This window comes from Anomaloglossus baeobatrachus, chromosome 2 (genome assembly GCF_048569485.1).
Source record: "Anomaloglossus baeobatrachus isolate aAnoBae1 chromosome 2, aAnoBae1.hap1, whole genome shotgun sequence".
NCBI lineage: Eukaryota > Metazoa > Chordata > Amphibia > Anura > Aromobatidae > Anomaloglossus > Anomaloglossus baeobatrachus.
Window position 1 is genome coordinate 452,711,153 of NC_134354.1, and position 26,100 is coordinate 452,737,252.

At 42.3% G+C, this 26,100-nt stretch overlaps 1 protein-coding gene across 1 annotated transcript in view; it reads right to left on the reverse strand.

The window, feature by feature from the left end:
- The window catches only part of VPS53 (VPS53 subunit of GARP complex), a 338,297-nt gene that overhangs the window by 153,648 nt on the left and 158,549 nt on the right, over positions 1 to 26,100 (reverse strand). The window contains exon 14 of the mRNA XM_075336305.1: positions 23,073 to 23,315. Coding sequence (XP_075192420.1) covers positions 23,073 to 23,315 — 243 coding nt within the window. The remainder of the gene's footprint in view (positions 1 to 23,072; positions 23,316 to 26,100) is intronic.

Consider the following 26,100-nt stretch of genomic DNA (forward strand, 5'->3'; position numbering starts at 1 on the left):
ATTAAAAGGACTACTTAGGCTGCTGCCAGGTAGTCCAGCATATTTATGAGCTCTGTATAACTGCTAGATCTGCAGCAGAGAAAACATTGATGTTATCAAAACGACAGCAAAAAGCTCAATAAATGACACATCGCTGAAATCAGGGTCTCTCTCTTTATGCCTTTAACCCCAGTGACAGATTCCCTTTAAGGCACCCCAGGTTCACCACTCCTGGGGCACTACGCATCTCAGGCTTTTAAACTTACTCAGCCTAATGGCGTTGATCCTGGGGGGGCCATGGTTTCCACCAGATGACTATTTGAGCCGCCTGACGCACTAACAAGCACGACATACCCTGTGTGCATAATGTTTTGACCTACTCAGGCAGTCGTTCCTCAAAACTGCCTTTTCGAATGATACTACACTTGATCTTAGGCTAGGTTCACATTTCCGTCAATTTGTATCAGTCACAATCCGCGGCTCTGGTAAACAACAGAATCCGTTTGGCGGATTCCATTGTTTTCATATACTTGTATGAGCGGCGTAATGTGACTGATGACGTTGCGTTGCATCCTCCGCCCGACTGCCATCGGGCGGAAGGAATGCAGCATGTAGCATTTTTTGAGCAGCGGAATCCTTTTGATTTCGCTGCGCATGCTCTCTCTCGGCGGCCGAACGATCAGCTGATCGCCCGGCAGCTGCCTTCTGTGAACGATCAGCTGATCACCCGGTGGCCAGCTAATGAAAGCGATCAGCTGATCACCCGGCGGCTGGCTAATGAGAGTGATCAGCTGATCACCCGGCGGCTGGCTAATCAAAGCGATCAGCTGATCACCCGGCGGCCGGCTAATCAGAGCGATCAGCTGATCACCCGGCGGCCGGCTAATCAGAGCGATCAGCTGATCACCCAGCGGCCGGCTAATGAGAGCGATCAGCTAATCACCTGGCGGCCGGCTAATGAGAGCGATCAGCTGATCACCCGGCGGCCGGTTAATGAGAGCGATCAGCTGATCGATCTCATTAGCCGGCCGCCGGGAGATCATCTGTTCGCTCTCAAAAGCCAGCGGCCGGCTATTGTGAATGATCAACTGGTCGTTTTCTCTCTCACGTTTTACAATGGAGTCCGACAATGAATTATATTCTTGTCATCCGTTGTACAACGCATCAGTCACAAGCGTCAAGCAACGCATGTGACTGATGCAAAACAACGGAAATGTGAACCTAGCCTTAGTCATAAGACCAAGAAGATGATGACATTGGTAACCTTACATGTTCTCGCCAGGTATAATTGTTGCAGAAAGCAGCGCCAGACCCAGAGTTTCCCACAAGTGGTGAGGTCATGTAAGGTTACTGATGTTAGTGCCCATGGGAAAATCCAGGGCTGGCATTGACCAGCAGTGACCTATGGACCCTTGGACTGAAAACTTTTGAGACTCAATAGGAATCGATGGGCGTCATGGAACATTACCTGTTGGATTATCGTTGGAACTCCAGGATTTTTTTTTATTTAATAAATTGGTGAATAAAGACATGTGGGGGAGTCTTTATTCAAATAAAGTATTTTTTCCTGAGTATGCTTTTCTTTAACTATTCACTTGCAAGGTCAGTAAATGGGAGGAGGGTGTCTGATAGACACCTATTTATTAAGATCTAGGCTTGATGTCCGCTTTTAAATCACAGCTGACATCAACCCCATTAACTATTACCCCAATTGCCACTGTACTAGGGAAAATCGTGAAGAGCTGGCTTAAAGCTCCAGATTTGGCGCATTTAATAGATGCGTCACTATTGGGGTGGCTGCAAGCTACTGTTTTTAGGCTGGGAAATGCCAAATAACCATGGCCCTTCTCACCATGATAATACCAGCCCCCAGCGGCCTGCTTTACCTTGGCTGGGTATCAAGAATGAGAGAGGACCCCAAGTCGATTTTTAAAATGATTCATTTAAATAATTTTAAAAAATGTAATGGGATCCCCTCTATTTTTGATAACTAGCCACAGTAAAGCAGACTGCTGGGGTGTTTCAGCCCATAGCTGTCTGTTTTACCCACGCTTGTTATGAAAAATAAGGCGAGAGGCTGTAATTTTTGTTTTTTTTAATTATTTTCTTTCAAGTGATGCACCAGCCAATCACAGCCATACCAATACTTGACATGGCTGTGATGGGGCTGGATGTGCCCACACTGGAAAAAGTTGTGGATTGGCTGCTTCCAACAAGCTTTATTAGGATGGCAAACCTAAACAGGAATCTGATTTACAGTTAAAAGTCCATGTTCAGGTCCGAGACTCGGACACTCGGTGTTCGCTACGAACTCCAAACTGTATATGGTTTACTCATACGTAATTGATATGCCATAAATGTGCATTGTGAGACATCCTCTTTAATGCTTTAATTTGTTTGCATGAATTTTGCAGCAGTGTGACCTCTATTTACTGGACATTGTTTGCCAATACGCCATAAACGACCCTGATGGGTCATCCTCTTTATTATCACTGGGCCAGTTCAGCATTAAATTGCCACACATTGGATGATGATAAACACAAAAAAAGTCTATTTCAAGGTTGATTTTTTTTTTCTTCTCTATTTTCACCCCCCAAAAAAAAAACATTGTGGTTAAACATTAGTAGATTGTCTGCGAAATAAAAAAAAAATAAATGTTGTTAAATAAACACGTACTACATAACTAGTAATCTTGTGCCTGGACATGAAATCCAAAAATACCCCACAAATTAAATGGTCAGTAAGCCATTCAATTGTTAGTTGGACATTATCACACCTGGATTTACACTTCTGAATATTTCTACTCAGTGAACAGAACCGGAGATTTGGAAAATGGTCGAATGCTGAAGTTAGTGTTTCCCAGTACTAACTATAGCCAAAGCCCATGGATACAAAAAGGGCCTTGTGGCAGAAACCTAATAGGTGTACTTTGTACAGTCCTAAACCAGAGCAATTTATTTCTTTTTACATCTCGATAATCATGGTGTGTTATTTTCACAGATGACAGAAAAGCCTCCGTCCTCCCGTGTCTAGGACATGTTTGCTTTGGAAGAAGCCAATGAGGACAGCACAGTCCAGGTATGCCATTTTTTCAGTCCCCAAGAAAGAAAAATAAGTTTTAGGAGTTTCTCAGTGGAAAGGAATCTGCTGGTGTCCAGTTGCAAGTAAAAAAAAAAAAAAAGAAACCTACACCTTTCCAGCTAGCACAATAATCCCCACATCCCCTCCGTGTACCAAACCAGAATAAAGATTTATTGGCCTGCATGATGACTACTACATTTAGCAACAAACATCACATGTGAGCACAACAGCAATTCAGTGGTAGGAAACCGAGCCGACAGGACGACTTCCTTGTACATGTGTGAGGAATTTACAAGCCAGCCGGGCATCGAGACATTAATAAAGTGACTGTGCTAGAAAAGAGAATAACACACCATCGATAAACTAACGCTTTGTGCCTGCCGTTTGTGGGGCCTAGAAGGCGCACACTTTCAGTGTGACAGCCGTACTTGTGAAATGTTAAGGTGCTGTCCAACGGATTTCTTACATAAAGAAAAGCAAATATGAAGCACTCAGCACTGCTGTCACTACATCTTACAGCAGAAGGGGAGAAGACATGCGCCAAAATTAGATTAGGTGCACACATTGAATATTTGGTGAGTTTTTAGCTTTGCATTTGTAAAGCCACATGCACACAGACATGCACATTGTTGCATATACGTGTGAATTCAAAAAGAAGAGATAACCGGGCACCGCTGATCTCTTTAACAAGCTGTTATAAGAGCACACGACACCTGCTTACTGCGGGTGCACATCCACAAAAAATGGGGGCAGAACAGCAAGTTTAGACAGAAAGGCAGCATTCACGAAAGTTGAAGGCATGGTGCGTTTATTCTTGATGAAGATGCTCTTACATGTGGTGGGACCAGTACAAAAGCGGGGAGGTAAGCACCTTCATCAAGAAGAAACACACCATGCCTTCAACTTTGGTGACTGCTGTCTTTTTGTCTAAACTTGCTCTATATATATATATACACATATGTGTATATATATATACACATATATATATATATATATACATACACATACATAATACATACACACATACGCATATATATATTATATTTACATATACACACACACACACACACACATTATATATATACATATACACACACATATATATTATATATACATACACACATTTTATATATATATATATATATATATATATATATATATATATATACACACACACATACACACACACACATATATATATTATATTTACATATACACACACACACATTATATATATACATATACACACACATATATTATATATACACATATACACACACACATATATATATATATATATACATATATATACATATACACACACACACAAACACATACGCACACAAACACGTGGTCAAAATTGTTGGCACCCCTCGTTTAATGAAAGAAAAACCCACAGTGGTCAGAGAAATAACCTGAATCTGGCAAAAGTAGTAATTAATAAAAAAATCTATGAAAATTAACAAAAGAAAGTCAGACATTGCTTTTCAACCATGCTTCCACAGATTTTTTTTTTTTTTTTAAATAAAACTCATGAAATAGGCCTGGACAGAAATGATGGTAACCCTAAAAATAATGTGACCTAAGAGACATGATAAATCAAAGTATGTCCACTGATTAGCATCACAGGTGTGTACAATCTTGTAATCAGTCAGTGGGCCTGTATATAGGGTTACAGATAATAATAATAATAATAATAATTTTATTCATTTATATAGCGCTATTAATTCCACAGCACTTTACATACATTTGCAACACTGTCCCCATTGGGGCTCACAATCTAGAGTCCCTATTTGTAAGTCTTTGGAGTGTGGGAGGAAACCGGAGTGCCTGGAGGAAACCCACGCAAACACGGGGAGAACATACAAACTCCTTGCAGATGTTGTCCTTGGTAGGATTTGAACCCAGGACCCCAGCGCTACAAGGCTGCAGTGCTAACCACTGAGCCACCGTGCCGCCCAGATACTCACTGTGCTGTTTGATGACATGGTGTGTACCACACTCAATATGGACCAGAAAAAGCAAAGGAAAGATTTGTCTCAGGAGATTAAAATAAAATTATAGACAAGCATATTAAAGGTAAAGATGTTAAGACCATCTGCAAGCAGCTTGATGTTCCTGTGACTACAGTTCCACATATTATTCAGAAATGTAAGATCCATGGGTCTGTTGCCAACCTCCCTGGATGTGGCCGCAGGAGGAAAATTGATTACAAATAAAAGAGATGGAGAATACCAATGGTAACAAAAGAGTCCAGAAAAACCTCTAAAGAGATTAAAGTTGAACGTCAAGCTCAAGGAACATCAGTGTCAGATCGCACCATCCGTCGTTGTTTGAGCCAAAGTGGACTTCATGTGAGACAACCAAGGAGGACACCATTGTTAAAAAAAAAACATAAAAAAGGCAGACTGGAACTTGCCAAACTACATGTTGAGAAGCTACAAAGCTTCTGAGAGAATGTCCATTGGATAGATGACACAAAAATTGAACTTTTTGACAAGGCACATCAGCTCTATGTTCACAGACGGAAAAATGAAGTATGTCAAGATAAGAACAAGTGTCCCTACTGTGAAACATGGAGGAGGCTCTGTTATGTTCTGGGTCTACTTTGCTGCATCTGGCACAGGGTGTCTTGAATCTGTGCAGGGTACAATGAAATCTCAAGACTATCAAGGGATTCTATAGAGAAATGTAATACAAACAAACAAACACACACACACACACACACACACACACACACACACACACACACACACTATAGATATACAGTACAGACCAAAAGTTTGGACACACCTTCTTATTCAAAGGGTTATCTTTGTTTTCATGACTGTGAAAATTGTAGATTCACATTGAAGGCATCAAAACTATGAATTAACAGATGTGGAATGAAATACTTAACAAAAAAGTGTGAAACAACTGAAAATATGTCTTATATTCTAGGTTCTTCAAAGTAGCCACCTTTTGCTTTGATTAATGCTTTGCACACTTTTGGCATTCTCTTGTTGAGCTTCTAGAGGTAGTCACCGGAAATGGTTTTCACTTCACAGGTGTGCCCTGTCAGGTTTAATAAGTGGGATTTCTTGCCTCATAAATGGGGTTGGGACCATCAGTTGTGTTGTGCAGAAGTCTGGTGGATACACAGCTGATAGTCCTACTGATTAGAGAAAAAGACCTAGCATCACCAATTGAACAGGTGCACTGGGAAAAACTGTAGACAAGAAAAATATGAACCCCGGCACACTGTATGGTTTCCCACAAGAAAAATGGACACGAGTTCAGTAATCTTGATCTATTTTTTCTTTTTATTGTGAGCAAAAATTCATGTAGTAGAAAGTCCACCTCAAGACAACGTTTCGGCTTCAAGCCTTCATCTGGTCGGACAATCTGACTTTAATGCATTTTACATGTGAAAAAATATACAAAGAAAATATATAAGAAACATAAAGGACATACAAAATGTAAAAAAACAACAATAATACATACGACCTAATTTACATATGTGGAAACAAGGCATAGAGACCAATGTCACACTGAATAAAGTGGTTCCAAGTATTTATCGATGCGGGATTAGGAAACCGTCTGTGAAAGGTATTGTGCTATATGGCGTCTAAAATTAGGGGGATAAGATGCTCACCCATCTACGTCTGTATCCAGTTAGACAAAAATGGTGAAAATTTGAAAAAGGATGTTAGCCTACAAGGGAAGGGAAAAGAGGGAAGGAGGAACCCAGTAAGGGATCATGTCTTGGTGTGATCCTTAGTTTAACATAGGAGAAAGAAGGGAGGGAGGGGGAGGAGGGAGAGAGGGAGGAAGTAAAAGGGAAGATCCGGGCCTACCTGCTAAGAACAGGATCTAATGCCAATAACCCGCTGTGAGGGATATGAAATATATAAGGTGATCCTATGGATAACATGAAGTGAATCAATAACACCAATGGTACAGCAATATATGTAAAAGCCAGTAATTCTATCTGAACCAATGAACATACCTGCAGACAGGGTTGTGGCTAGAGACCTAATAACGGGTATGAGGACCCAGTAGTCAATGTGTCTGACTTTGACTGTAGTGGATTCTAGAAGACAAATATATATGGTGAAAAAGTGGTTACAAATTGATGTATGTCATTGGAGAAAGGTAAGGTACGTGGGAGCATGTATACCACAACAGGGCCTCACCAGGCGGAGTAGTATGTTGTTGTAAATACAGGTAATATAATATAATAGTGCCTCGGGTATTATCCCTATAAGGGAAATGAAAAATATAATTAGGACAATCTTATATATGAAAAAAAGGGTATATGTCCATGAGACCAGTGGTATAATGGTGTATGGGGATACTGGCCGTAGTGAATAAACAAAAGGACATACCTGTGAATCAAATGTTTGCTACAACCGTAGTAACGGGTATAGGAACCCCCTGGTGAGATATGTGAGACTTAAGTCATTTGAGAATCTAAAAGAAGAATATATAAGTGTTGAACGAGACCTGCTGTCTGGGAGAGAATAAGGCATGTTGAAGCACACATACCATTGAGTGACGTCACCAGGTGTAGCAGTCAGTTAATGTCAGCACAGATGATGTTTCAGGTGTTATCACTATGTTGGAAACAAGGGTATAGTTAGGGTGGAATAATTTAGTTTGCTAAAACATATGCCTAGTAATGGGGATTACCTCAATGCGAGTTGTATTATAATGAGGGGTTAATATGTGTTCCTGATAATGACAGGGCCAGGCTCAGTCTGTAATTAAAGGTAAAATGTAGTAAATAGGTACCCTATCACATAGGGGGTTAATAGTGAAATATTACCATGACATGTGGGAGACTTGGTTGAGTTTCAGGATCCGGGTATAGGAGCCTCGGATGTAGAGAGGTATCTGAGCAGAGTGGCCTTGCAAAGTAAGGAGAAATAGAAAAAAGAAGAAGAAAGGGGGAAGAACAACATGAAAGAACATGCATAAGGTCACGAGATGGGGATGCCAGAGTGTCCGGGCGAGCCACTTACCCTCCTTGTGTGGGTGATGGTGCAGTCTGTGCGTCTCGTGCTGTGAGCGCTGCAGCTTCTGAGTTTAAATGGATGGTGTGGTCAGGGGCGTAACTTCCGGAGACTAATGGGCGGAAGTGATGCGTGTCGGCGTGAGCCGCACGCCGCGCATGCGCAGACAGCAAGGATGCTGGTTATACAATGGATCATGGGAGCGGCGCGTCATATCCGGTATTTGGAATACAAGGAAGCATGGGCGGTGGAACGCAAACCGCGCATGTCTATTGGATTCAATATACTCCCGTGAGAGAAGGTGCTGGATAAAGTGCTGTGCCGCTCCAATATGATGGGATACAATCGCCAATATCTCAAGTGAAGTGGGGCACTGGTAGATAATAGTGGTGGTGCCTATGGACGGGACGAATAGTTCTGTGAACAAAATGAAAGAGGGATTAGAATTGTATCTAATGCACAGTAACACATACCAAAAGGGTTCATCAGATCAGTAAAATCTAAGGACTATACATCCCTAAGAGGGAGATCCCAGTAATACATGTATACACAGCATAGGAGTATGTCATAGCATATCAAAATACGATAATTCGTAGAGAACCATTGCAGAAAATATATTTAGAGACCTGATTCATATTTTCGATTGAGCCCATGGGGTTCCATGGTGCCCAAATTGTGTATCCATCTAGCTTCTAATTCCAGGAGGCGCTTGATTCTATTGCCCCCTCTGCGGTTCACACAGACCTGATCAATTACTTGATACCTAAGTTGGGAGACGTTATGTGCCGCTGTTTGAAAATGATGGGGAATGGGTAGTAAGGTACGTCCACAGCGAATGTCGGATTTATGTTTGTTTATGCGGTCTCGGACATGTTGGGTGGTCTCACCAACATATCCGAGACCGCACGGACATTTGATATAGTAAATCACGTATGAACTATCACACGTGAAGAAACTCTTGATGTGAAAGACTTTACCGGTTCGAGGATGTGTAAAAGTGTTGCCTCTGGTGACGTTGGAGCATTGTGCGCAACTCAGGCACGGGAAAGTCCCGAACTGAGGATTACCAATGAATCGTTGCCGAGAAGAGGTTATGGCAGAGCCTATGTCCGCCCGAATGAGCTTATTTTTTAGATTTGGAGATTTTTTATAACAGATCAGTGGTGGGTTATGAAATTCTTTGATGTGGGGATAGGACATCCCCAAAAGTGGCCAATGTCTGAGAATAATGTTCTTGAGTAATGGAGAGAAAGGATGATAGGTATTTATGAAATAAATACGATTCTTAGTGTCATCTGCTTTCACTGAGGATGTTGCGGTTTTCTCAGCTATTTCCTGGGGATACCCCCTCTGGATGAACTTACCACTCATTTCTTGGTGTCTGCTGATTCTGGTCTCTTCATCGCTAACCAATCTGTCCACTCTTGTGTGTTGTGAAATGGGTAGAGACCGCTTGGTATGTCTTGGATGATTACTGGTGTAGTGGAGAAGACTGTTACGGTCTGTGGGCTTGATGTAAATGTCAGTAGACAGTAGGCCTGTGATGTCTTTGGTGACTAAACAGTCCAGGAAATTGATCCTGTCAGGATCATGATGTATAGAGAATGATAGACCCGGTAGGAGACTGTTGATATCCATATGGAAGGTGAGTAGAGACCCAAGATCACCATTCCAAATCATGAATATATCGTCTATATAACGACGCCATAGGAGTGCGTGCTGAATGATGAGTGGGTGATTATGTACATATTTTTCCTCGAAACGCGTCATGAATATGTTGGCGTAGGGGGGTGCAACATTAGAGCCCATTGCAGTCCCCCTGCGCTGGACATAAAATTGATCCTGTTCCTGTTCCAGGATCAATTTTATGTCCAGCGCAGGGGGACTGCAATGGGCTCTAATGTTGCACCCCCCTACGCCAACATATTCATGACGCGTTTCGAGGAAAAATATGTACATAATCACCCACTCATCATTCAGCACGCACTCCTATGGCGTCGTTATATAGACGATATATTCATGATTTGGAATGGTGATCTTGGGTCTCTACTCACCTTCCATATGGATATCAACAGTCTCCTACCGGGTCTATCATTCTCTATACATCATGATCCTGACAGGATCAATTTCCTGGACTGTTTAGTCACCAAAGACATCACAGGCCTACTGTCTACTGACATTTACATCAAGCCCACAGACCGTAACAGTCTTCTCCACTACACCAGTAATCATCCAAGACATACCAAGCGGTCTCTACCCATTTCACAACACACAAGAGTGGACAGATTGGTTAGCGATGAAGAGACCAGAATCAGCAGACACCAAGAAATGAGTGGTAAGTTCATCCAGAGGGGGTATCCCCAGGAAATAGCTGAGAAAACCGCAACATCCTCAGTGAAAGCAGATGACACTAAGAATCGTATTTATTTCATAAATACCTATCATCCTTTCTCTCCATTACTCAAGAACATTATTCTCAGACATTGGCCACTTTTGGGGATGTCCTATCCCCACATCAAAGAATTTCATAACCCACCACTGATCTGTTATAAAAAATCTCCAAATCTAAAAAATAAGCTCATTCGGGCGGACATAGGCTCCGCCATAACCTCTTCTCGGCAACGATTCATTGGTAATCCTCAGTTCGGGACTTTCCCGTGCCTGAGTTGCGCACAATGCTCCAACGTCACCAGAGGCAACACTTTTACACATCCTCGAACCGGTAAAGTCTTTCACATCAAGAGTTTCTTCACGTGTGATAGTTCATACGTGATTTACTATATCAAATGTCCGTGCGGTCTCGGATATGTTGGTGAGACCACCCAACATGTCCGAGACCGCATAAACAAACATAAATCCGACATTCGCTGTGGACGTACCTTACTACCCATTCCCCATCATTTTCAAAGAGCGGCACATAACGTCTCCCAACTTAGGTATCAAGTAATTGATCAGGTCTGTGTGAACCGCAGAGGGGGCAATAGAATCAAGCGCCTCCTGGAATTAGAAGCTAGATGGATACACAATTTGGGCACCATGGAACCCCATGGGCTCAATCGAAAATATGAATCAGGTCTCTAAATATATTTTCTGCAATGGTTCTCTACGAATTATCGTATTTTGATATGCTATGACATACTCCTATGCTGTGTATACATGTATTACTGGGATCTCCCTCTTAGGGATGTATAGTCCTTAGATTTTACTGATCTGATGAACCCTTTTGGTATGTGTTACTGTGCATTAGATACAATTCTAATCCCTCTTTCATTTTGTTCACAGAACTATTCGTCCCGTCCATAGGCACCACCACTATTATCTACCAGTGCCCCACTTCACTTGAGATATTGGCGATTGTATCCCATCATATTGGAGCGGCACAGCACTTTATCCAGCACCTTCTCTCACGGGAGTATATTGAATCCAATAGACATGCGCGGTTTGCGTTCCACCGCCCATGCTTCCTTGTATTCCAAATACCGGATATGACGCGCCGCTCCCATGATCCATTGTATAACCAGCATCCTTGCTGTCTGCGCATGCGCGGCGTGCGGCTCACGCCGACACGCATCACTTCCGCCCATTAGTCTCCGGAAGTTACGCCCCTGACCACACCATCCATTTAAACTCAGAAGCTGCAGCGCTCACAGCACGAGACGCACAGACTGCACCATCACCCACACAAGGAGGGTAAGTGGCTCGCCCGGACACTCTGGCATCCCCATCTCGTGACCTTATGCATGTTCTTTCATGTTGTTCTTCCCCCCTTTCTTCTTCTTTTTTCTATTTCTCCTTACTTTGCAAGGCCACTCTGCTCAGATACCTCTCTACATCCGAGGCTCCTATACCCGGATCCTGAAACTCAACCAAGTCTCCCACATGTCATGGTAATATTTCACTATTAACCCCCTATGTGATAGGGTACCTATTTACTACATTTTACCTTTAATTACAGACTGAGCCTGGCCCTGTCATTATCAGGAACACATATTAACCCCTCATTATAATACAACTCGCATTGAGGTAATCCCCATTACTAGGCATATGTTTTAGCAAACTAAATTATTCCACCCTAACTATACCCTTGTTTCCAACATAGTGATAACACCTGAAACATCATCTGTGCTGACATTAACTGACTGCTACACCTGGTGACGTCACTCAATGGTATGTGTGCTTCAACATGCCTTATTCTCTCCCAGACAGCAGGTCTCGTTCAACACTTATATATTCTTCTTTTAGATTCTCAAATGACTTAAGTCTCACATATCTCACCAGGGGGTTCCTATACCCGTTACTACGGTTGTAGCAAACATTTGATTCACAGGTATGTCCTTTTGTTTATTCACTACGGCCAGTATCCCCATACACCATTATACCACTGGTCTCATGGACATATACCCTTTTTTTCATATATAAGATTGTCCTAATTATATTTTTCATTTCCCTTATAGGGATAATACCCGAGGCACTATTATATTATATTACCTGTATTTACAACAACATACTACTCCGCCTGGTGAGGCCCTGTTGTGGTATACATGCTCCCACGTACCTTACCTTTCTCCAATGACATACATCAATTTGTAACCACTTTTTCACCATATATATTTGTCTTCTAGAATCCACTACAGTCAAAGTCAGACACATTGACTACTGGGTCCTCATACCCGTTATTAGGTCTCTAGCCACAACCCTGTCTGCAGGTATGTTCATTGGTTCAGATAGAATTACTGGCTTTTACATATATTGCTGTACCATTGGTGTTATTGATTCACTTCATGTTATCCATAGGATCACCTTATATATTTCATATCCCTCACAGCGGGTTATTGGCATTAGATCCTGTTCTTAGCAGGTAGGCCCGGATCTTCCCTTTTACTTCCTCCCTCTCTCCCTCCTCCCCCTCCCTCCCTTCTTTCTCCTATGTTAAACTAAGGATCACACCAAGACATGATCCCTTACTGGGTTCCTCCTTCCCTCTTTTCCCTTCCCTTGTAGGCTAACATCCTTTTTCAAATTTTCACCATTTTTGTCTAACTGGATACAGACGTAGATGGGTGAGCATCTTATCCCCCTAATTTTAGACGCCATATAGCACAATACCTTTCACAGACGGTTTCCTAATCCCGCATCGATAAATACTTGGAACCACTTTATTCAGTGTGACATTGGTCTCTATGCCTTGTTTCCACATATGTAAATTAGGTCGTATGTATTATTGTTGTTTTTTTACATTTTGTATGTCCTTTATGTTTCTTATATATTTTCTTTGTATATTTTTTCACATGTAAAATGCATTAAAGTCAGATTGTCCGACCAGATGAAGGCTTGAAGCCAAAACGTTGTCTTGAGGTGGACTTTCTACTACATGAATTTTTGCTCACAATAAAAAGAAAAAATAGATCAAGATTACTGAACTCGTGTCCATTTTTCTTGTGGGAAACCATACAGTGTGCCGGGGTTCATATTTTTCCAGTCCTACTGATTAGACTGTTGGAATTTGTGTTATGGCAAGAAAAAAAGCAGATAATTAAAGAAAAACGAGTGGCCATTACTTTAAGAAATGAAGGTCAGTCAGTCCAAAAAATTGGGAAAACTTTGAAAGTGTCCCCAAGTGCAGTGTCAAAAACCATCAAACGCTACAAAGAAACTGGCTCACATGAGGACCGCCCCAGGAAAGGAAGACCAAGAGTCACCTCTGCTGCAGAGTATAAGTTTATCCGAGTCACCAGCCTCAGAAATCGCAGGTTAACAGCAGCTCAGATTAGAGACCAGGTCAACGCCACGCAGAGTTCCAGCAGCAGACACATCTCTAGAACAACTGTTAAGAGGAGACTTTGTGCAGCAGGCCTTCATGGTAAAATAGCTGCTAAGAAACCACTGCTAAGGACAGGCAACAAGCAGAAGAGACTTGTTTGGGTTTCCACATGTGTTAATTCATAGTTTTGATGTGTTCAATGTGAATGTACATTTTTCAGAGTCATGAAAATAAAGACAACTCTTTGAATGAGAAGATGTGTCCAAACATTCTGTCTGTACTGTACACTGGACATCATAATTAGAGAACAATGTATGGTCACTTGCTTTTTTTCAGAAATAATGTAATATACATTCATCACCATATGAAGGTTTTTTTGTAAGGGGTACACCATGCCACTAGAACCACTAGAAGAGTGTTTTGCAAAAGATCCAAAGTTTAATCAACATAAAACCTTTATTTTGCCCAAAACGTGATGATCATAATTAGAAAACAACAATGATTGTAGCACAGAGAAAGATTGTAACTAAATTTTCTGAAGGCAACAACAGTCACCAATAAGTAGGAAGTGTACAGGCCTTTGCTTTGAATGACTTCAGCACATCTGCGACCACAGGACATCACCAGTCTCTCACACTGCTCTGGTGTGATTTTGGTCCACTCTTCTTCCAGTCTCTTCCACAGTTCTTTGACTGTTGTGGGTTTCTGGGTCATAACTTTGTCACCAAGGATTTTCCGGAGGTTTTCTATTGGGTTTAGATCAGAACTCTGGGCTAGCCATTTCACTGTTTCAATGTTTTCTGTTTCAAGGAACTGCTTTAGCCGTTTTGCTGTGTGAAAGGGGGCATTGTCCTGCATGAAAATTGCTGGCTGATTAAGTGATGAACGCAAGTAAGGAACCACGTGTTTTTTAAGGTTCTTGTACACACTTGCTTTCACTCTGCCATTTAGCTGTATGAGAGGTCCAACTCCTGCTGCAGAAAATATTCCCTAAAACATGACACTTCCTCCACCACCTTTCACTGACTTCTTAGTGCACTTGGGTTCAGTTTTTCCCCAGTTTGTTGATGAACATAATGTTTCCCATCAGACCCAAATAATTTAAACTTGCTTTCATCACTAAAATGAACTGTGGAGGACTTCTCCTCTGTCCACACAACCTGCTCATCATCAAAGGTGAGTCTAACCTTTTGATGTTTTCTGCTAATAAGAGGTCACTGCAGAGTGGGCTTTCAGTCCAAATGCTCTTCAACGTCGTGACACTGTCTGATGAGACTGACCCTTACCCTGTACAGTGCTGAACTGGCGAGCAATTCCAGCTGCAGTGTTGAAACGATTACCCATGGAGATTTTCTACATTATCCTGTTTTCTCTTCTATTTGTCTTTTGAAGGTGACCAGTCTTCTTAGGGGACTTAAAAGAGTTTGTGATATTGTAAAGATGAAATATTTTCGAAATCACAGTCTTGGAACGACCAAATTCTCTTGCTATGGCTGATAGGGTGACTCCTTTGGCCTTCATCTGGACAACCATTTAATACAGTTAGGTCCAGAAATATTTGGACAGTGACACAAGTTTTGTTATTTTAGCTGTTTACAAAAACATGTTCAGAAATACAATTATATATATAATATGGGCTGAAAGTGCACACTCCCAGCTGCAATATGAGAGTTTTCACATCCAAATCGGAGAAAGGGTTTAGGAATCATAGCTCTGTAATGCATAGCCTCCTCTTTTTCAAGTGACCAAAAGTAATTGGACAAGGGACTCTAAGGGCTGCAATTAACTCTGAAGGCGTCTCCCTCGTTAACCTGTAATCAATGAAGTAGTTAAAAGGTCTGGGGTTGATTACAGGTGTGTGGTTTTGCATTTGGAAGCTGTTGCTGTGACCAGACAACATGCGGTCTAAGGAACTCTCAATTGAGGTGAAGCAGAACATCCTGAGGCTGAAAAAAAAGAAAAAATCCATCAGAGAGATAGCAGACATGCTTGGAGTAGCAAAATCAACAGTCGGGTACATTCTGAGAAAAAAGGAATTGACTGGTGAGCTTGGGAACTCAAAAAGGCCTGGGCGTCCACGGATGACAACAGTGGTGGATGATCGCCGCATACTTTCTTTGGTGAAGAAGAACCCGTTCACAACATCAACTGAAGTCCAGAACACTCTCAGTGAAGTAGGTGTATCTGTCTCTAAGTCAACAGTAAAGAGAAGACTCCATGAAAGTAAATACAAAGGGTTCACATCTAGATGCAAACCATTCATCAATTCCAAAAATAGACAGGCCAGAGTTAAATTTGCTGAAAAACCCCTCATGAAGCCAGCTCAGTTGTGGAAAAGTATTCTATGGACAGATGAGACCAAGATCAACCAGTACCAGAATGATGGGAAGAAAAAAGTTTGGAGAAGAAAGGGAACGGCACAAGATCCAAGGCATACCACATCCTCTGTAAAACATGGTGGAGGCAACGTGATGGCATGTGCATGCATGGCTTTCAATGGCACTGGGTCACTTGTGTTTATTGATGACATAACAGCAGACAAGAGTAGCCGGATGAATTCTGAAGTGTACCGGGATATACTTTCAGCCCAGATTCAGCCAAATGCCGCAAAGTTGATCGGACGGCGCTTCATAGTACAGATGGACAATGACCCCAAGCATACAGCCAAAGCTACCCAGGAGTTCATGAGTGCAAAAAAGTGGAACATTCTGCAATGGCCAAGTCAATCACCAGATCTTAACCCAATTGAGCATGCCTTTCACTTGCTCAAATCCAGACTTAAGACGGAAAGACCCACAAACAAGCAAGACCTGAAGGCTGCGGCTGTAAAGGCCTGGCAAAGCATTAAGAAGGAGGAAACCCAGCGTTTGGTGATGTCCATGGGTTCCAGACTTAAGGCAGTGATTGCCTCCAAAGGATTCGCAACAAAATATTGAAAATAAAAATATTTTGTTTGGGTTTGGTTTATTTGTCCAATTACTTTTGACCTCCTAAAATTTGGAGTGTTTGTAAAGAAATGTGTACAATTCCTACAATTTCTATCAGATATTTTTGTTCAAACCTTCAAATTAAACGTTACAATCTGCACTTGAATTCTGTTGTAGAGGTTTCATTTCAAATCCAATGTGGTGGCATGCAGAGCCCAACTCGCGAAAATTGTGTCACTGTCCAAATATTTCTGGACCTAACTGTATATTCTCTGAAGGCAGATTTTCATGCAGACCAGTGTCCAGCCCATAGCCTGGAACAGCTCATGTACATAGAGTACAGACCAAAAGTTTGGACACACCATCTCATTCAAAGAGTTTTCTTTATTTTCATGACTCTAAAAATTGTAGATTCACATTAAAGACATCAAAACTATGAATGAAAACATGTGGAATGAAATACTTAAAGTGTGAAACAACTGAAAATATGTCTTATATTCTAGATTCTTCAAAGTAGCCACCTTTTGCTTTCACACTCTTGGCATTCTCTTGATGAGCTTCAAGAGGTAGTCACCGGAAATGGTTTTCCAACAGTCTTGAAGGAGTTGCCAGAAATGCTTAGCACTTGTTGGCCCTTTTGCCTTCACTCAGCGGTCCAGCTCACCCCAAACCATCTCGATTGGGTTCAGGACTGGTGACTGTGGAGGCCAGGTCATCTGGCGTAGCATCCCATCACTCTCCTTCTTAGTCAAATAGCCCTTACACAGCCTGGAGGTGTGTTTGGGGTCATTGTCCTGTTGAAAAATAAATGATGGTCCAACTAAACGCAAACCGGAAGGAATAGCATGCTGCTGCAAGATGCTGTGGTAGCCATGCTGCTTTAGTATGCCTTCAATTTTGAATAAATCCACAACAGTGTCACCAGCAAAGCACCCCCACACCATCACACCTCCTCCTCCATGTTTCACGGAGGGAACCAGGCATGTAGAGTCCATCCGTTCACCTTTTCTACAAAGACATGGTGGTTGGATCCAAAGAGCTCAAATTTGGACTCATCAGACCAAAGCACAGACTTCCACTGGTCTAATGTCCATTCCTTGTGTTCTTCAGCTCAAATAAGTGTCTTCTGCTTGTTGCCTGTCCTTAGCAGTGGTTTCCTAGCAGCTATTTTACCATGAAGGCCTGCTGCACAAAGTCTCCTCTTAATAGTTGTTCTAGAGATGAGAAGGTGTTTCCAAACTTTTGGTCTGTACTGTATAGGAAAAACATGGATTTATCTGTAATAACACATCAGTTTGCAGATATCAAGGTATTATTTTATTCATCTTCCTATGACCTACATGCCCAAGGAAACTTTGTGCAGCAGAAGAAAAACAGATCATACTTCCATCCCTTCAAAATCTGTAGATGTCCAGCAGTGCCACAAGATCAGCACTGGAAGCAGAGAGTGACTTAGCTATATCTATCTACTCGAGAATTCTGGTCTTTTTGGAACAATTTCAGCCAAAAAACAATTTCAATATGAAAAGAAAGCCAAATGACTCAAATATGCACAAATACATGTTATTCATGCTGCAGAAAAATGGCAGCAAGTGCTTTGGACTGATGGACTGAGTCGTCAAAATAGGAAATATTTGGCAGCAACAGAAGGCACTTTGTTCACCAAAGAGTCAGAGGGCAGTACAATAATGAGTGTCTCCAGAAGGCAGTGAAGCATGGTGGAGGTTTCTTGTAAGTTTAAAGCTGCATTTCAGCAGATTAAGTTAAGTATCTAGTCAGAATTAGGCTAGGTTCACATTTCCGTTGTTTTGCATCAGTCACATGCGTTGCTTGACGCTTTTGACTGATGCGTTGTATAACGTATGACAAGAATAGAATTCATTGTTGGAGTATAAAATGGAGCTTTTTTTTTCTCCTAAAAAGAAAAAGAGAAAATTAAAAAGGAGAAGAAAAAAAAAAGAAAAAAAAAAAATTGTCAGCAACCTTATTTCTGAGAAGGGTCCACAATTGTCCTAATTGATCAATTCTAAATGTATTTGGTGAATTTTCTATATACCTATTGCAGGCATGCACGTGCTCTACCCTATCATATAAGCTCCATTTTATACTCTTTTTCTAAGTTCTCATGCATGCGCAAATGCACTGCCGAGACACAGCTATAACCAACTGACTTAGTACTGTCTATGTGCTGGGGGAGCTGTTCTGTGCGGAACGTTTGTTCACGTAGGAACCTTCTTTCTGAGACACTTTTCACTGGCTCTTTTAGTGAGCTGCACACTTCCGGTCACGGAGGTTTTTGGACTCCTGATTACCGGAGGAAGAATGTAAGGGTAAGTTCACACAGTGATTTTTTCCCGGCGTTTTTGCGCAGTTTTCGGGTGCGTTTTTGCTCAGAAAACTGCATGACTTTGCTTCCCCAGCAAAGTCTATGAGTTTTCATTTTTGCTGTCTGCACACAGCGTTTTTTTTCAGCTGCGTTTTTATGGTGCCACAAAAACGCAGCATGTCAATTATTCCCGCGTTTTTCACTGCGCTTTTCATCCATTGAGTGCAATGAGATGTTGAAAGACGCAATGAGAAACGCAAATAGGTGCGTTTTGGTGCGTTTCTAAGACCAAAAACGCAGCTATAAACGCAGGAGGTGGGTAGTAAAGTGACATGTACAGGAAGAGGATTCCTTCTGTCAGTAAACACAGAAGCGTGAATCCTCCCGGTACCGTCACCGCCGCTTCCACCTCCAGTCCTGTGCATGTATGCTGCCGTGCGGCGTCATGTACGGGCAGGAGGTGGAAGCGGCTGCGAAAACAAAAGTGAACAGTAGAAAAAAAAATGTCATACTCACCTGTCTGCAGGGCCCGGTGCCATTCCTGCTCCCAGCTCCTCCTCCCGGTACCGCCGCTCCGGGTGTGCGCAGTCTCCCCAGGTACGTATGCCTGCAGGATGCAGGACCTGGCGATGGATCACCTGATGCAGTCACCTGACGCATCAGCTGATCGTAAGTCTCGGGGTGACGCCAGCGGCCGGCCGGTTTAACCTATCAGCGGATGCCGGCAGCTCCTGCAGCGATCGGACAAGATCAGACTCGCTCCAGGAGCTGCCGGTAATCAGCACATAAGTATTTTTTTTTTTGCACCGATGCATCTGGTGATTGTATAAACGGCTTTTATGCAATCAGCTGATGTGTTATGTGATTCAGGCACTTGAACCTGACACATCATCTGATCGCTTTGCCTTCCAGCAAACCGATCAGATGATATTGGATCCGGATTGGACGGCGTGGGACCCTGACCCAGGATTACTGCGGAGGGGGGTGCTGGGTGCTTTATTTGAATAAAGATTGAGTCACTAATTGTGTTGTGTTTTATTTCTAATAAAAATATTTTTCTGTGTTGTGTGGTTTTTTTTATCTTTACTAGAAATTCATGGTGGCCATGCCTAATATTGGTGTGACACCATGAATTTCGGGCTTAGGGCCAGCTGATAATATACAGCTAGCCCTAACCCCATTATTACCCAGTGAGCCACCTGGCATCAGGGCAGCTGGAAGAGTTGGATACAGCGCCAGAAGATGGCGCCATTTTCTGGGGTGGCTGCGGACTGCAATTCGCAGTGGGGGTGCCCAGAAAGCATGGGCACCCTGCACTGTGGATTCCAATCCCCAGCTGCCTAGTTGTACCCGGCTAGACACAAAAATTAGGCGAAGCTCACGTCATTTTTTTTTTTTAATTATTTCATGAATTCATGAAATAATTAAAAAAAAAAAAGGGCTTCTCTATATTTTTGGTTCCCAGCCGGGTACAAATAGGCAGCTGGGGGTTGGGGGCAGCCCGTACCTGCCTGCTGTACCCGGCTAGCATACAAAAATATGGCGAAGCCCACGTCATTTTTTTTTGTTGGGGGGGGCAAAGAAATCCTGCATACAGTCCTGGAAGGAGGATGCTGAGCCTTGTAGTTCGACAGCTGCTGTCTGCTCTCCTGCATACACTATTGGATGGAGGATGCTGAGCCTTGTAGTTTGACAGCTGCTGTCTGCTCTCCTGCATACACTATTGGATGGAGGATGCTGAGCCTTGTAGTTTGACAGCTGCTGTCTGCTCTCCTGCATACACTATTGGATGGAGGATGCTGAGCCTTGTAGGTCTGCTCCCCCTGACTTTCCCTCCAGCATACAGTCCTGGATGGAGCATGCTGAGCCTTGTAGTTCTGCAGCTGCTGTCTGCTCTCCTGCATACACTATTGGATGGAGTATGCTGAGCCTTGTAGTTCTGCAGCTGTCTGCTCTCCTGGATACACTAGTGGAGAATGAAGAACATATTGAAGAAGGAAATGACATCAGACCTTTTTTTTTTGTTCACTGATAAAAAAACGCATAAAGACGCAGTGAGCAAAAACGCAGCAAAAAACGTACCAAATCGCGGCAAAAATGCGTGCGTTTTTTGCCACGGGTGCGGTGTTGTGCGTTTTTTGCCGCAAAAACGCACAAAAAACGCAGCGTCAAAAAAACGCAGTGTGTGAACCTAGCCTAAGATGCGGATCTCTGATATTTACCTTCCAGCTGATCCTCTGTAAGTGCCAACAGGTGTTACACATAATTATCTTAAGGAAAATTTGTTTAATATAAAAAGCACCAGTTTTGCTGTATGTGTTCACAGCCCATTTTTTTCCCTGATGAAGCCACTCTAGGGGTTGCGACATGCGTTTGGGGGTTCTTTTTGTTGCCTTCCTCCTTTATGGTTGTCCCATTTGCACCTATAGGTCCCTTTTCTTGATTGCTGGTACGTTTATTTCTACATTTGACTGGTATCTATGATATTTTGTGCATTTTGCATATGTACTGGGTGTTTATATGCTTCCTTGTTATTTATACCTGTATGTTATTTATACCTGTATTCATTTGTATTGAGGCTTTGCCTTTATTTACTGGCCTATAGTGTGCTTTGTACATACTTATCTATATGGAGGGGGTGACTTGTGGGGTTCTGTTTTATTATATGCAACCCCATTTGTTTGTTTGAACACACTGTGTGTATTTTAAATGGTTTTAATATAGTATTGGTGTTTTTTTTGCTAAATAAAAATTGTGTTATTTGACTTAATATTTGGTGATCCCATTTTTTTACACACCTTCTTGTTCTTTTGCATTGCACATCCGGCATTGTTAGCGACATCGCAGCGTGTGACAGCTAGGAGCAACGATCGCAAAAACGGCAAAAATCGTTGACCGTTGACATGTCGCTCCTTTTCATAATATCGTTGGGGGTGCATGCCGCTGGTTGTTCGTCGGTCCTGTGGCATCACACATCGCTATGTGTGACACCGCAGGCACGACGAACGTCTCCTTACCTGCGTTTACCGGCAATGAGGAAGGAAGGAGGTGGGCGGGATATTCCGCCTGCTCATCTCCGCCCCTCCGCTTCTATTGGACGGCTGCCGTGTGACGTCGCTGTGAAGCCGTACAAACCACGCCCTTAGAAAGCAGGCGGTTCGCCGGCCACAGCAACGTCACAGGGAAGGTAAGTCCGTGTGACGGGTGTAAGCGATGTTGTGTGCCACGGGCAGCAATTTGCCCGTAATGCACAACAGACGGGGGCGGGTACGCTCGCTAGCGATATCGATATCGCAGCGTGTAAAGCACCCTTTAGAAGTAATAAGGCCTACAAAAAAAGTCCTGATCTCAACATAGAGTCTGTTCAAGAATAATTGAAAAAGCCTACATAAACAGAAAATCTGTAGTTGGTTCTCCAAGATGTTTGGAACAAACTCCTTGCCAAGTTTCTTCAAAAACTGTGTGGAAGTGTACCTAGAGGAATTGATGCTGTTTTGAAGGCAAATGTTGGTCACACCAAATATTGATTTGATTTATATTTCTTCCATATTGATGTCAAAGGAGTATCACAGTTATTTGCCAGAGATGATGACAAGGAGCGCCACTTTCTATGGCACGCCCTATTATCTGGCAGGTAATATTTCCCCCCACACAACATATTTTCCCCTGCAGCCACTAGAGGTTCAAATAAAAAAGGGCTGGTCTTTACAAGATAACAAAATGCCTTTATACAAAGAAAATAAGGAACTAAATCTACATACCACAGATGAAAGAGCTCTGCATATGTGCAGCATTTTTACACTTTTAATGCTTGTTAGACAAGAATGCTTTACTGTTAATTCAACACAGACAAAAGGTTTACAGCAAATTCCCCAAATCCGTAACGGACCAAGAACATAATTTACTCCAGCATAAGTCACTTTACAGTTATAGAAAAAGAGAAAAGTTAACTTATTTCAATAATTTAGCTGATTAAATGTAAAATATATTACAGCTGAACTTACTTGGGAAGGTTACCGGACAAAATCTTCCAGGCATATTCCCGCAGGTACTTCTGGAATATTGTGGTGAGGGCAATCATCGGTTCCCCGGTGCTTAGTTGGGAGCACTGTACCATACACTTCTTGTAGTAGACAAACAAATCAGCACAGCTTGGAAGAACAGCCCCTGCATCCTCAGAAGTGGATTTTGGTGGCCCCTGGGCCTTGAAATCGCCAACAAAGCGATCAATCAATTCACCTAGGTTCCTATGAGAATAGAAATTGACATTAATTGAACGCAATTATCTATGACTGCAATGTAATACCGCTACTGTTAAGATTGGCTGCATTTTTATTCAGGTAAACAGCTGTTTCAATGCAAAATTAAATGATTGTGGAGGAATTAGTGAAAAGACTACAAAGTGTGAACACAGGCTTATAATAATCAATTATTCAAGCCTCAAAATCTGAGACCGGCCAAAAAGCTTATTGCTTATTTCGTTATCGTGTATGGAATCATAAAATGTTTGGAAGGGCCCTCCAGGGTCATCTGGTACAACCCCCTGCTCACAGCAGCAGAATTCACTATATCATCCCACATATCATGTAATATATAGGAGTCACAGTGTTCAAAAGTCTTAAAATTCAGATATCCAGAAAAAAAAGCAGTGAAATCTATAGATTTCCACTATTTTAAACATTCTTGTATTTTCCCAAAAAAATGCAACATTTGAATCCAAACCACATTTGTATCACACATACCTGGCTATATAATCTTGAGGTTCGATTTCTACAAAAATGTGCCAGTAGCAAAGGAAATCACATTCATTTCGTTGGCTTACAAATCAAAGAGAAGCGTTTTCCTGTAAAACTACTGTGTACATCTGTTTTATATATATCACCCATAATGTAAAAGAAAGGTAATGCGGCATGACACGGTCTCTTACTTCAGATAAGAAGATGTGTCTTAAAAATTAGCTTTCAGTTAACTTCTAAAATTTCTGCTATGGAGGTTTCAAAAGGATAAGACAACATTTAGCTGTGACTCCTCCATATAAAGCATGCTAGTTCAATAAAAAAAGGGTATATAATTTGCAGTCCTACAACCCCCAGGAAGAATATATGATCAGATCTCATTTAGCATATGGCAGGACTGGAGGAGTGATCTGTCCGGACTAAAATACATTACATATTGTAATGAAACAGTGTTTAAGGCCCTGTGCGCACTGGAAAACAGAATTTTCTTAAGAAAATTCCACAGAGTCTGAAAGTTTACCGCACCCGCGGTAAAAAATCGCGGCAAACCGTACCCGAAAACCGCATGTGGTTTGCTGTGGTTTTACCACGGGTTGGTACATGTGTTTTAATGCATTCAATGCAATAAAGCACATTGACAAAAAAAAAAAAAGAAAAAGTCATTTCCTTCTGAGATAGATAGTAGATAGATAGATAAATAGACAGAGAGAAGAATAGATAGAGGGATAGATAGATAGATAGATAGAGGGATAGATAGAGGACAGATCAATCAACAAATCGACACGCTGCATTTCTCCCGAGCGGTTGTGTGTTCACATTACCGGCAGTGGGAAATGACCTGTAATTACCTCTGCAGTCTTGTTGCGAGGCTGCATTCTGTACAGTGTCAGACGCTGCTGCAGCAGTCTGCAAGCGACGTGGGACCTGCGTGGATTACGTCGGAGCTGTGTGTTTGGGGAGGGGTTAATAAAGGGGTGAAAGAGGGGGCTTTTTTGTGTTTTATTTAAAATAAAGGATTTTTCGGTGTTTGTGTTTATTCACTTTACTTACGGGTTAATCATGTTAGCTGTCTCATAGACGCTGCCATGATTAAGCCTGGACTTAGTAGCGGCGATACGCTGCCATTAACTCGTTATTACCCTGACTGACACCGCATCACGGCAACAGGAAGAGCCGGGGACACTCCAGGACTGCCGCGTAATGGATGCGACAGTCCCAGGGCAGCTGCGGGCTGATATTCTCGGCTGTGGGAGGTGGGGGCATTAACCCTGGCCCTCGCTCTCCCCAGCCTGAGAATACCGGGCCGCCACTGTGTGTTTACCTCGGCTGGATGGTAATAATACGGCCCACGTTTTTTTATTCTTATATGTCCGTTTGATTTCCATGTGTATTTTATATGTCTGTGTCTGTGTGTGAGTGTGATATGTGTGTGTTCTATGTCTGTGTCTGATCTGTGTGTGTTTACTCACTGCTCAGCTTCCTCTTCCTGTTATAATGACATCACTTCCTTGCAAAACACAAGGCAGTGATGAACATTATGTTCCGAAACCGCGAAATGCCACAGGGAAAACGAAATGAACCACACAGAATTTGCTACCTGCGCTATTCCCTGCAGGATTTCCCGATTACATTGCAGTCAATGGAGTGAAATGCCACAGCGACGTGCGGAAAAGAAGTGACATGCAATTGTTTTTGCTGCAGGAATCCCACAGCAAAACATGCAGCTGTCAAAATCCGCATAGTGCGCACAGCCTTTTTTATTTTTCCCATAGGATTTGCTGGTGAATCACTGCAGAGATGTTATGAACATAACATGCAGCGAAACATGCAGCAAAACCGCAGGAAATCCGCGGCAAAAAACGGTAAGTGCGCACAGGGCCTAAAGCAGAAGTTCCTCCTCACTCCTGGTCTTAGAAGTAGTGTATTATGTGCAATAGTGCTTCACAAAAGCACTGAAAAATGTATCTGGTAGCGCCATGGAACCTTCTTGCAAATTAAGACTTCTATGGTCGATCAAGGGAGGTAACATGTTAGTAAGAAAAAGCTGCTCACCCTGCTTTACACCATGTCTTTCTGATCTAAAACTGGAGATCAAAAGAAATGGAAACATACAGCTGGGATGATTTAGGAAAAACTGCACTTGCGAGGGTTGGACCCCATGGCCCTTGAGGTCCCTTCCAACTCTACCATTCAATGGAGATGTCAGGGGAGCTAAGCTAAAGGCTGCTCACACTGCTGTCCACCCTGTCTATCTGTTTTAATACTGCAAATACCAGAGGCGCAGAGGTAAGAAGAG